This window comes from Lissotriton vulgaris, chromosome 7 (assembly GCF_964263255.1).
Source record: "Lissotriton vulgaris chromosome 7, aLisVul1.2, whole genome shotgun sequence".
NCBI lineage: Eukaryota > Metazoa > Chordata > Amphibia > Caudata > Salamandridae > Lissotriton > Lissotriton vulgaris.
Genome location: NC_141695.1, coordinates 1,193,617,826 through 1,193,631,214, shown reverse-complemented (window position 1 = coordinate 1,193,631,214; position 13,389 = coordinate 1,193,617,826). Strand labels below are relative to the sequence as shown.

General features: G+C 43.7%; 1 protein-coding gene across 1 annotated transcript in view; it reads left to right on the top strand.

Annotated features, from left to right (window-relative positions):
- Window positions 1–12,430, top strand: part of CCDC42 (coiled-coil domain containing 42) — a 146,642-nt gene extending 134,212 nt beyond the window's left edge. Inside the window, 1 exon segment of the mRNA XM_086928890.1 lies at window positions 12,323–12,430. Coding sequence (XP_086785016.1) covers window positions 12,323–12,430 — 108 coding nt within the window.
- Window positions 12,431–13,389: the final 959 nt, after the last annotated feature.

The following is a 13,389-nucleotide window of genomic DNA, read 5'->3' as shown; positions in this document are numbered from 1 at the left end:
GCAGTTTCTACAAGCCTAGCAGCTCCAATTTACCAAAACTACACAGTCCTTCCACCGCGAAAAGCTGATTGTTATCCCATAGCGGGGTCATCTTCATTGGCCTACCCTCCCAGCCCAAATATTTATTCGCTGCCCACCACGGTGCGGACCTGGAGAACCTCCTCCGCTTTTTTATCATACAGTAGAGGGAGATATCCCCTGGCTCCCATAACTGATCTGTCCAATCTATATGCCGGCTTTACACGGTCTTCGAAAAACCTACAATTCACAGTGACCAACTGGGAGGTCCATTAGTATATCTTAACATCGGGAACCACCAGCCCCACCTCATAAACACTCCTGTGTAGTTTATGTAGTGCTACGCGTGGTGCACCCCTGCGCCACAGCAGGGATATTAGTTCGGCATCTACTTTCTGAAAGAAGGCTGGGGGAATTTGATAGGGTGAGTTCTGCAAGACATACAATAGGTGTGGGAGCGTCAACATCTTAAATAGGTCTCTCCGACCCATTAGTGTAAGTGGCAACGACTGCCAGTGTGTCTAGTTGGGTCGCTGGATTCCACCTATAAAACTCCCTGGGATCACCTTGTCACATATACCCCTAAATATTTTAAGCCTATTGTCTCTATAGGAATGTCACACCTGGATGTCCGGCTGGAAGTACCTCCCACCAGTGGAAACAGCAGGGAATTATCCCAGTTTATGCAGTACCCAGAGTAGTCCCCGAAGATTCGGAAAATTTGTAATATTCTATTGATGGACTGCCTTGGTCTTCTTATGTATAGTAAAATATCATCCGTATATAGGGAGGTGCATTCATCCCATTCTTCTCCCACCAGGATACCCCATATCAGGGAATCCTGCGATACCCATGCAGCAAGGGGCTCTAGGGCCAAGGCAAAAAATATAGGGGACAAGGGGCACCCCTATCTTGTTCCTTTCTGCAAAGGGAACACCCGGGACACCGCAAAATTTACCCACAATCTACCCAGTGGTTGCTCATATAGAAGTTTCACCTATCCGGTAATGTTAGGCCCAAAGCCCAAGTGGTGCAGAAGAGCTAAAAGGTAACCTCACTCCACGCTATCGAAAGCCATTCTGTCATCTAAGAACAGAAGGGCCGCTGGGTCCATTAAATTGGCTGACGTGACATATAGGATCCCAAACAGTCTTTGCAAGCTTAGCCTAGTTCCTCTATGATATATGTAAAAAACAATATCCCAACTGGTATGATTGGAGGACAATTAGTATAGATATATGAACATTATCCAAGGAGGGACTAGGAGACTCTATTTACTCATTATATGTGCTAAAAAAAGCAACGTCGGCACTGCGATCCATTCGCCCTACTCGCCAATCGAACAGAGATTGAATCCTGTTCGCGAACCGATTACTGTGGACTTGGTTCCGGACCCGCCGACTTCAGCCCGACTTTTGGGTCCCTTCGAGATCGTGATTTTGCGGATTAATGCTGATAAACAATTGATTTGATATCATTACCGACACCCTCCAATTGAAACATATTGAAGTATTGCCCCACGTGGCGCCCACGGAACTCAGGATTTTACATAGGAGCCCGACTACCACTCCATTCTTTCGCCTACCCGGCACTGCATCTACCCATCTAGTCCTGATGATGATCCTAAATTACATGGATCGAAACGCCGTCGACTCTTCAGCCAGACTCTAGGCGCTTCTTGCATAGTGGTTCTCTGTTAAAATGATATACAAAAGCAATTGTTGAAAGTGTATTGAAACCTCTATGTTCGAAGTCACTGTATATATTCTTGCACAAAGCACTTTGCGCCGTCCACGCTGATTCTTCTGTCACTTGCGTCGCCGTAGTGTCACTCACTTTCCACTCGTGCACCTTGTACACACTTGGGTTATAATAGAATTTTTGTATTTACAATTGCAGTGCTGCTATTAATTGTAAATAATATTTCTATCCCACTTCAAAAATGTTGATTAAAACTGATGCTTTTTTTAGCACATTGTGGCGCTTCGGGTTCGCCCCTGCTCAATGGGGTCGGTATAAGCGCTGCCAATTGCTCCTCAAATCGACTTACGAACACAGGAACTTTAGGTAACGCAGGCTTTATTAACTTGAATGTCTTTTTCCTGTGTATCGTCTTTCTGTAGTAGGGCAGGGGGCTTTCGGTCTCCTCAGTCTGTCTTTGCTGGCGCTTCTCCACAGCGGTCCGGCGGTCGTCCCGGTGTCTTCTGGGACTTGTGGTCCGTGCCTCTTCCTCCACGATGTCGTGAAGTCTCGCCGATCCGAATGAAAGAAAGGATAGCACAGCTTTAGACGGGTGTACTGTCGAAAGGCACAGGGAAGGGAGTGAGGGAACACACGTGCACGAAAATCAGCTATGGACCACAGTGCCGGGGTAGTGCACAGGAGGCGTCTCTGGTGGCTCTACGGGGGTTTAGCCCACTTGAATCCCGCCCAACTTGAAAGCCTTGATCGTACCTCAGGTAGCCACACTTCCCATGAAGTGTGGCTGGGCGAAGCGCCTTCCGGTTGGCCTCCTGGCTTGTCTGGTTCACCTCTTCCGGATCTTCCGATTCCGCCGCCCTTCTCTCCATCCCCTTCTCCGGCCGTCTCCTCCTTCCTCCGATGGTCTCTCCCCTCCTCTGGTCTCCACTCCGCCTCCAGACTCCGCTTTCGTCTCCTCCCGTCTGCTCCCGCCTCTCCTCCGACTTCTTCTCTGATCTCCGCTCTGCTCCGCACTCTTCCTCGTCTCCGCCTCGCCTTCCGTCGCTCTCACCTCCGTCGCCTCCGGGTGTAACACACACCTGTGTGCTTTCTGGGGCTGTCTTTACCTGTGGCACGGGGGCGTGCCAGTTGACGTAGTCCTGGTCCAGCTCTGCCCAATTAAAGAAACAGGGCTCACCACTCTCTTCGGGCTCCTTGTCGCCGAGGACATCCGTGTTTCTCCAGGCCCCTGTTTGCTGGTTAGAAAGAGGTGAAACAGGTAAGCCTGGCGGATCCGGGTCCTCCCCGTTACACACATATAATGAGTAAATAGAGTCTCCTTGTCCCTCCTTGGATAATGTTCATATATCCTTACTAATTGTCCTCCAATCATACCAGTTGGGATATTGTTTTTTACATATACCTTATTACCCCAATCCCAACCAGGTTGACGGGTTTCCACTCCTGTTGCTCTAAACTAGTTCCTCTATGAGGCATAAATCGGGATTGATCCGGAAGAAATAGAGAGGTAATTACTGCTTCCAGACGCATGGATAGGGCTTACCCAAGACTTTGACCTCATAGTTGAGTAGGAAGATTGGTCTGTATGACCCACAATCTGATGGGGGCTTGCCCTCTTTGGGAATTCCAACTATCACTGCCATCCTCTGGTCCTGAGGTAGTATGTCTTCTGTTTTGGCCCCCCTGAATATACCGAGTAGGTGCTTCGTGGTTTAATCTAACATAAATGTAATCAATTCTACAGGCAAGCCATTGGGGTCCACTACTTTCCCGGATTGTAGGTCATGTGCTGCCAAACTATTCAACTCCACTGTTATATCTCCCTCTAACATTTCTCTGTGGATAGTTGTGGTAAGGTTATATCTCTTAAAAAGTCTCTGCAATCCAACTCGGTCTTCCCAGATGAGGATGTGTATAGTGTTTCATAATACGCTGCGAGCACCTCAGCTATCTCCTTCCCAGTCTCATGTTGTCATCCTGTCCTATCAACTATCTCCGGGACCCACCTACCACTCACCCTCCTTTCATCAAGTCACGCCAGTAAGTAAGTAAGTAAGTAAATTCTTTATTGTTTAGTTAATTAAAACCATTACAATATATAAAATACCACAGTGTTTAAAAAGCATGATATTGACATTACTATATAAAAGATAAAATCTATAAAATCAGATGTCAATCTTGCTTAAGGATAAGCTTGTTGAGGGCCGTGGCTCTGCCACAATAAAAGGAGTTCTTGTATCAAGATCAAGTCTTTGCCAAAAGCCCTCGTTTTTTCTCAAAATTGGGTATGAATTTGACTGTTCTGCATATCAATTGTGGATCCACTGAACATAGGATTTGAACAATCGCAGACCGACAGGTGCGTACTCCATGTTCATTTCAGTTTACTAGCCTTGTCTACCCACCTCACATAATCTTTGTTGGGTAGCTAACGCCTGCACCCTCTTACTATCCTCTAGTAACTCTCGCTGGCGTAATCCTAACTGGTGTCTCAACTTGTACGCCACCTCCCCCTCGGCAACACGAGCCTCCAGGCTCGCTATATTACTTTCCAGGGTGAGGCCCTGCAGCTTCTTCTCCATTTTCAATGCCCCCTCCTGGACATGGCCCCTGATTACCTTTTTGAACGCCTCCCACAGTGTCACTGTTGGGCCTACGAACCATGCGTTTTCTCCAAAGAATAGCTTCATATGCTCTCTCATACTGGTTTAGAATTTTTTGCTTTGAGATACCACAGGTCAATACTCTGTGGCAAGGTGTGTTCCCGTGTTGGACCTTCGAGTATGACCTCTACTGTGGAATGATCAGACACCCCTATGCTACATGTGTGGCCCTCTTAAAATCCCTCAAGCCGTGGGCCTGCGTAACTAAATAATCTAAACAGGTGAGGCCCCTATGGGCCGCCGATATGTGGGTATATTGTCGAAGGGTAGGGTGTTGATGATGCCATATATCACCCATATCCATGGCCAAGACGAATTCCCCTAGTGGACCCACCTTCCTCCCAGATGCCGCCCCACCACCCCCAAAACATCCGGCTAAATAGAGACAATATCATTCATGTCCCCACCCAGTATCAATCAACCCTCCGAAAACTCAAAGAGCAACAGCCCTAGCATATTCAGTGTGGGTGCCTGTAGCCTAGGAGGGACATACACTGATCCCAAATTAAGAATCCATCCCTCCCACTGGCCACTTACCCCACAAACCTACCCAGCTGGTCAGTCCATGTTTTTACTGGAATGAAAGGGAGCGTCCTTTAACACAGCACCCCTACTTCCCTTGAACTAGTAATATAACCCCAGTGCGCCATCAGGGTATAACCAAATCTATCCAGCGCATTAAACTGATTGCCCCGGAGATGTGTTTCCTGTAAACAAATGATATTCGGGGCATGCCTCTTAATGAATTGCATGACCACTGTTCGCTTTATCCTGCCATTAAGGCCATTGACATTCCAGGACCACCCTTTTATTGACTGCACTTGAGGTTCAGGCATAACAATGACAAAAGTCTCTTCCCCCTTTCTGATTCTTCTGAATTAGATAGTTTACACTCCCATTACATAGTACCCTGTCAACTGTGCGATGACTACCCTCCCTTCCTTCCATCTGAGCATTTAACTTCCTACTTGTGACACTATCCTAATGATTCAACTGTCCCCAACTTTGACCCACCTCCCCCCCCACTCTGCCGGATAGGTTGTGCATTCCCCAACTTCCACGCCTGCAGAGCTTCTGTCGACAAAGCAAAAACATACAGTAACAACAATAAGGGGTTTCTCTGCTCTGCCAAGATAACCAGTAGAGAGTCTCACTAGTTTCAAACCCCTACTAAAACAATCATAATCTGTTATCCGCATTTACCAAAGATTGGTTATGTCTGAGGCGGTATATCAGGAACTCCACTTAAAGTTCCGCTGCAGTTCATCTTTTAGGTCATTGCCACCCAAGCCACTGCACAGGCGCAGTGCCAGTCCCGGGCCCCACACTCTTACCTTCCGAACAGCCCAGTTCTTCAGTTCATTCCACCCTCGCCATCACCCTGCCGGGTCTCCAAGGATTCCTCCACCACTTGCTTCTCAGGTGGATCTTCTGTCACTGTGTTTCGATCAGGTCCTCCGCGCCCACTCCTCAGGGATCAGGTTCTGCGACTGGGCCTGCCCTTTCATCTCCCTATGGGCCCTGCAGCCTACTCCCAGACACTTGATGTCACTTCAGGCATGAGATGTAGTGGAAACTTTTGAAACAAAAAACATCCTATTTAATTATTCCTCCTCTGTGTTGTTCACAACCGTGTTTCCCTTTTAATGGCAAGCTCGCCTTGGACAGAGTTTTCCAGAATTGATTGAGGATAACCTCTGTTCAGAAATCTGCTTTTATTAAAATCTAAAGTGGTTGTTTGTGGTGAGTAAATTGTATGTTGGGTATTCTGGACTTAAGCATGTGTATATTCCTCTCCAAATATTCCTTCGATCCATCCCAAAGCATAAAATATCATTGATGAATTATTGGTAAATCAACAAGTGTTCCTGCCAAGCGTCATCTTGAAAAATTTATTGTTTTTCGAATTTAGCCATGAAAATACTAGCAATACGAGGTGTTCCAGAAAAAGCGTAACAATTCCAATTACAGAATATTGTTGACACCAATTTCTTCCTTATTTTGCCCATGCACGTTGATTTAATTACGCTCGCCTGCATGGACAACGTGGTTAGTTTGAAATCACTAGATTCCCCATGTACCTGTGGTTAAATCCAGACGCCGAGTGTTGGAGCATGTTTAGGCAAAATTATCACGGACACCTTTGCATGCATGTCCAACTCAAGCATTTTTTTTAATAATCATGTATATTGGCTCACGTGGTGCGATCTACTGGGTTTCATCATGTACAATGCAGTCAATTTGAAGACACTTGGCTCCCTATGTAACGTGGCTGTATGCAGATAGAGCGATGGCGCATGTTTCGTCAGAATTACCATGCATCTTCATAATCATGTATGTCAGCTCACGTGGTGTGGTGTACTGGCCCCACTATCCTGCATACCTAAATAGATTGATTATTTTGATTCTAGTTAACCCTGATTAAGGGTTCTCCATATTTTAAATGCATTGGGTCCTTTGCAATACTGGATCCCATTGAAGAAATTAGGCACATTTTTGAAGACGTATGATAGAGGAACAATGATCTTTTTGTTCAATATTGTCATACAAATCTGAATGGATTCATCATGCACGCATTACGAATGTTAAATTGTGTAGAACTTGCTCTTCCAGCCTGTTTATTCAGTGTCAACTGGATTGAACCCATTGGCCTTCTTGAGTCTGTTTGTTTTGAGACTTCCTAGAAGTCTTGCTGCCAGCAATGTCTCACTGTTATTGGTGCTCTTTTGGACAGAGACCACACCAAGACAGCTATATTCTTTGTATTACATTGAGTACATTTGATTGCATGCATCCTCCAGTTGTTCATTCTGCTAGTGTCCATGTTCCACATCTGCTGGATGAAGATGATCCTGAAATTGAGGACTCCACTCAACTTGGTAATCAGATGCAATTAGCAGGGTTTTACAAGTACTGCATGCCAAATAGATTAATAATAAGCATGGAGAAAACGAAAGTTTAGTATTTGGATTTAAATCAAATCCATTTTTTTGGTACATGGGAGGATCAAAAGTTAATGAAGTGGATTCAAATAAATAACTTAGGTGGAACTTTCAACAAAATCTGAAATGGAAATGGCAGGAAAAACAGTTTGTAAGATGTGCTCCGTCTCCTTTTGCACAACTAAGGAAGCGTAATCAATACTTTAGTAGCTTTTCTCTGGTATCACTTACCCAGGCTTATAAAGCTAATTAACCAGGCCCACGTTTTAAATGGTGCCAAAATGCATTTTTGAGGAGAAATATCCTTGGGATCAACTTGAGGGACATTCTCTCAAACCTATTAATACTTCCCATTTCTCCAACGATGCAATCAATACAACTGAAATTGTAAGTAACATTGTGGAAGGAGATGGCCATGTTACAAATCTTAAGGTAGTGGAAGAAACGTTTTCTTTCTCCTTACTCTAAAACAGATAATTAGTGTACTAATGAAGTTTTAAAAACCGAGATCTTCTGTAAGTTTATTCCTGCACCTCTTGCCTCCCAAATGCGGGGCTGAGTAAATAAATCTTAAACGTTTGGACAGGGTTAAGTCATTTTTCTGTAGTTCCGGAGGCAGAAAAGATGTTACCACAAAACAAATGGTGTTATTTTTTGTGCAATTGGGAGAAAATGCACATTTTGTGTTTGATAGCTTACATTTGTGAAACTTGAGACTTTTCTAAAACCTGTTTTAATTAACTATGATATTCAATTGTATGTGTGTGCCAAAACCTTTTAGGTGCGCTATGAGTTCATTTTTAAAGGGTATATAAAAGTGAAACTATATATATATATATATATATATATATATATATATATATATATATATATATATATATATATATATATATATATATATATATATATATATATATATATATATATATATTTTGCATGATTGTATAATGTGTTTGATCTCATGATATATTCCTGCTACGCTTAACAGTCTAAGGTCTAAATAAACTTATTTCTGAATCAGAATCCTGAGAGGTAGACACAAAAAGACTCCCAGGAAAGAAACACATGTACCTGCTGCTCAGAGTTGAGGTTGAAAAGTTAGTCCTGTTTTTCAGTGAAAAGGGGGGTGAGATGGGGACAAGTAAAACCATGGTAGCTGTCTTTCACGGGTTCGTGCTACTGGACTCAGTGGAACGGAATTAAAGTTAATGTTGCCATACATACTGGCCAAGAGGGGCACTCATTCCCAACAAGTAAGACCCATAATGAAGCAGTGAGCCTCTGACCGTAAGAGAGTGAGGGTCACATCCAATGGGTTAGATTCACACACATTAACTGAAACTGTACGTCAAGGTTACAAACAGGCACTCAATGAGCTAAACTGTGCTCCAAGTTATGAGACTGGTGAAAGTCAGGCTATTGTCTAACGTCTGGGACGTGGAGTGCCTGATGCTACAACATAACCTATAGAAATCTAGGTACATTTATTTTTCTCAGCTCATTTTTATGTCAAGATTTTAATTTACCTTCAGAAAAGAGTGGCATCCAAACACAATTGTTTATTTACATTTGTCTTCATGTAGGCTGTGATAGGGAAGCTGATTTAGACATGCATTTGGTAGGAAACGCAGCAGGCAAAGTAAATTTAGAGTTTTGCAAAGAGGTAGCCCAGCGCTGTATTTGACTTGCGTATGTGTGACCTTCTTTTGTGTCAACTGCTGAATCTTTCCACAAAAGATTTTCTAAAATCTCACCAAGCCAAAAACAGACCCCAAAAACTTTTTGACCTCATCAAAAACCCTAACTGTTCTCCCCTAACTACTAAGCCAGAGGACTCCACAAAGAGAGCAGCCGACTTTGCTATTTTCTTTGATGAAAAGGTCAAAGCCCTGGTGAATCAGGTCGCCCACCCCACAACCTTTGAGGAGCGGAAATCTTTAGTCACCTGGCAACATTTTGACGTTATCTCAGAAGATGAACTCCTCAAATGCATCCGCGAACCAAACCATCCAACCATTCTTCTGATCCCATCCCTAGCATCTTCGCCATTGATTTCTACACCCATACTCTCTCTTACTGGACCAGGCAAGTTAATCTTTCCTTAGTCAAGGCTTCTCACCCAGTCGCCCTTAAATCAGATCAGGTTACCCCTCTTCTATAAAAAAAAACCTCAGCTGATGCTAACGACCTAAACAACTTCCGCCCTATATCCAACCTCTCTTTTCTTTCAAAAATCACTGAAAAATGTGTTGGAAACAACTTGCCTTACACATTATGGACAATAATCTCCTCAACGTTTTCCAATCAGGCTTCATCCAAAATTGTAGCACTGAAACCGCCCTGCTACAAGTGATTAATGATGTGCTGCATATACTTGACTCTGGGGAATAGTCTCTTCTGATTCTTCTAGACCTCTCTGCAGCCTTTGACACTGTTAATCATAGCACCCTCCTCAACACTCTTCAACAGAGAATGGGATTGGATGGCACAGTGCTGAAATGGTTTGCTTCTTTCCTTTCGGACAGATCCCAAATGCTTAAGATAGCAAACAGTCTTTCATCTCCATTGGCTGTAGGTCAAGGCGTCCCTCAAGGTTCTATCCTGGCACCCACCTTGTTTAATCTCTACCTGGAACCATTGGGGAACCTCCTAAGCAAATCTGGGATCCATTACCATCTTTATGCGAATGACACTCAAATCTACCTCAAGGTGTCTTCCACACACGATCTCTCACTACTCAACTCTACTCTCAACTCCATTCACAACTGGTTGTTAGCTCACCAACTCATTGTAAATCCCGCCAAAACGGAATTCCTCCTCCTTTCTACCACTCTCTCACCTCCTTCCAATCAATCGTGGATGGATCAGCTGAACTTACTCAACAACAAACCCATCATTATCGACAGCTCGAAATCCCTAGGTGTCATAATTGACAAAAGACTCAACCTAATCTCCCACATCAACTCTATTGCCAAGAACGCACAATACCAGTTGCGCCTTCTGTGGGGGATCTGTTGGTTGTTCCAGGAGAAAGACTTAAAAACCTTGGTACAATCACTGGTTCTCTCAAGACTGGATTATTGCAATTCTCTTCTGACGGGCCTACCTACATCTCCCCTCTCCCCTCTCAAATCCATCCTCCATTCAGCAGCTTGCTTCATTACAGGGTCTAAATTAAGTGACCACATCACTCCTATCCTGTCCTCTCTTCGATGGCTTCCGATCGAGGCAAGATCTATCTACAAAACTGCCTGCATCACGCATAAAGCCTTGCACACGTACTCCCCTCGTTACCTGGCAAACAAACTGAAATTGTCCCGAGGCTCGCGACCCTCGCGCAATGCGGAAAAGCTTCTGCATGAGCCCCCCGTCTTGAAAAGGGAAAGATCGATGGCACAATCCTTCTCAGGCAATGCGGTGAGAATCTGGAACTCACTTCCCCCATTGCTCCGTGCCACCCCTCTACCCGGATCTTCAAAGCTGATCTCAAATCGCTCCTCTTTCAAAGACACTTTCAGAACTAATACTGTCATGCTCAGGCCCCTCTTGGAAGTTCACTCGTAAATGTGTATTTTTTTTCCCCTTTACATTCCTCTCTCCTGCGTGCTGGCTCTATTGTACAGCGCCCTGGCACCTTCGGGTAATGTCCGTGCATTATAAAAATGCACTAAATAAAATAAATAAAATTTTTAAAAAGTATACTAATATAATATAGTTTTTACCGCAAATTAAATGTACCTTGATCTTAAATATCTTATGTAATTGCCACTATTCTTAATTATGATACATTTTTCAGATTCTGAATGATCAAATTACCATTAGCTTTACCTTGATTCAAATCGGTGACTGGCAGTTAAGACAGAGCAGTTGAGGCAAAATCTACTAAGACTCCTTATCATATTTAGTGAGGGTTTATGGACCATACTATAAGGAACGCCATTAGCATATTTAACCCCCATAAAACATTCTTATACTCAGCTGACAGGCCAGTTTCTGGAACTAGAAAATCCATCCTCCAATTCTAAAAGATATCCCTGGGCTCCCAGCACAAGCTAATAAAAATTAATGCTTCCATGTATCACCTTTACCGTTGTGCACCAACAACAACTGAAGTACCTTTGATAACTTTGAAAATCTTTAGTGGAAACAGTTAAGCTGCCTAGGCTTTTTAGGGCTTCAAAGGCAAAAAAATCACAATGCCTGTACTCATTCAGGTACTGAGCAGCCACTTCCATACAAAATGTGTTGACAGTTAACCTGAGACAGAGACACTCAGAGGATCTCATTGAATTTCTGAAAAAGTGAAAAAAAATCACATATTTAACTTTACTGGGACTATTTTGCATGAATTAACTTATTCCATCCCATAACTCTTACTGTCTATCCCTCCCTCTCCTATAAACCCCCTTCTGCTCACCCATCCATACCTTCTTGAGTTTTTTAAAATGTTCCTTTCTCAAAATCCACCTCCCTCAAGTTCTTATATCACCACGTCTGTAAATGTTCCCATCAATCCCTGTCCCTACATGTTTTTGTTTTCTACCTCACCCTCCCTCCTGCGTTCTCTACTCTATTGGTTTCCCAGTGCTTCTTTTCTCCCTTACTTCTACTTGTCTCTTACCTATTTGTTTGCCAAAAATGTTATTCTTCTAAACAAAGTATGTTCCGAATGATCTTCACTGGTGTTATTGACAGCGTGTTGACAGCTTTCTGGTAGAGAAGCAAGAAAGCAAATACAATAGCATTGTTACTTGGGCCGTGGCACAAGTGTACATGGGAGAAGTTCTAAAATAGTATGTTTTTATAAATCTGACCAGAACCAAGTTCCTCAATGCTCTCCGGTACGTATGCACGATTGTACTGGACGTGCAGGTGGTTGATTAAGAAATTAGACTATTTGGGCATATGCGATGCATACTGCAACACTGTGCTTTTCTGGGGCAGCATAAATGTGTGTGGGAGAACACTGACCTCACTGTACTTGCTCTCCCTTTCCAGATCAAGGAGTACCTAACGGACCTGACGCAGATCTGGTCTGAGATGTGGAAGGAGTAGATCACAGAACGCACAAACTACTTTACAGGTGGAGAATGGGATCATCTCTAGACATATTCAAGTCGTGGCAGAGAGCCGAGAAATTACACTTTGGGGGTGAAGGGTGTTACAGCAACAGCAGGGGTGAGGGGCAAGAGAGTCTTCAGACCAATAGTTTATTATATGTGAGACATGGTGAAAAATAAATATCTATATTCTTTTTTTTGCTAGAAATCTGTTTATTAAAGTTTCATCAGGAAATGGCACACAGCATGGTTTCAGAGTCAATTCCACAATGCTTATACAGGGCATAATAGGAATGCAACAATGGTGGAAGAGGGACCGCTGTTGTGGAACACATTATGGGGGTGGCTGACCATCAAGTGTACATGTCGTATAACAATTAAATACAAAACTAAGAAAGCAACAAGTACCAGTTCAGTGTGCACTCATGGAAGGACCATTCCTACTACATTCCACCTGAGGGGCACATGTCAGAGCCATCCCAAGGGTTGAGTTAAGGGGTCCAGCTCAGGAGTTACAGGCACATTGAGGAGTGAACCTCCTATTCGAATAGTTGTACTGCTTTGAGCTTTGGCGGGGTGAAGCAGGTGTGCACGATTCCAGACATGACATGAACATTTTATCAGTGTGGGCCAGTTTGTGAGAGGAATGCCCCAGTGCTGATATTGTCAGGAGCCGTGTGAACGAGAGGGCTATAGAAGGAGCCATAGGTTTCTTCACTGAGTTTCGCAGCACCGAGTCATAGCCTCACGTGTAGGGGGGGCGTATGCCTAGTATGACAGTGAGATAGGTTGCAGGGATTGGGAATCCTATCGTGCCCTTCTACACCCCTCCCCCTCACCACCCTATTTTTCCTTCCTCTATGCTCCTTTAATGTTTTTCGTATAACGGATGTAACCTGTAACTGTTATAACTGTGTAATAATGTGAAACCTAATGTAAAGCGCTTTGATACCCACTGGTCTAGCCAGCGCTATTTAAAACTAATTAAATAAATAAATAAATATA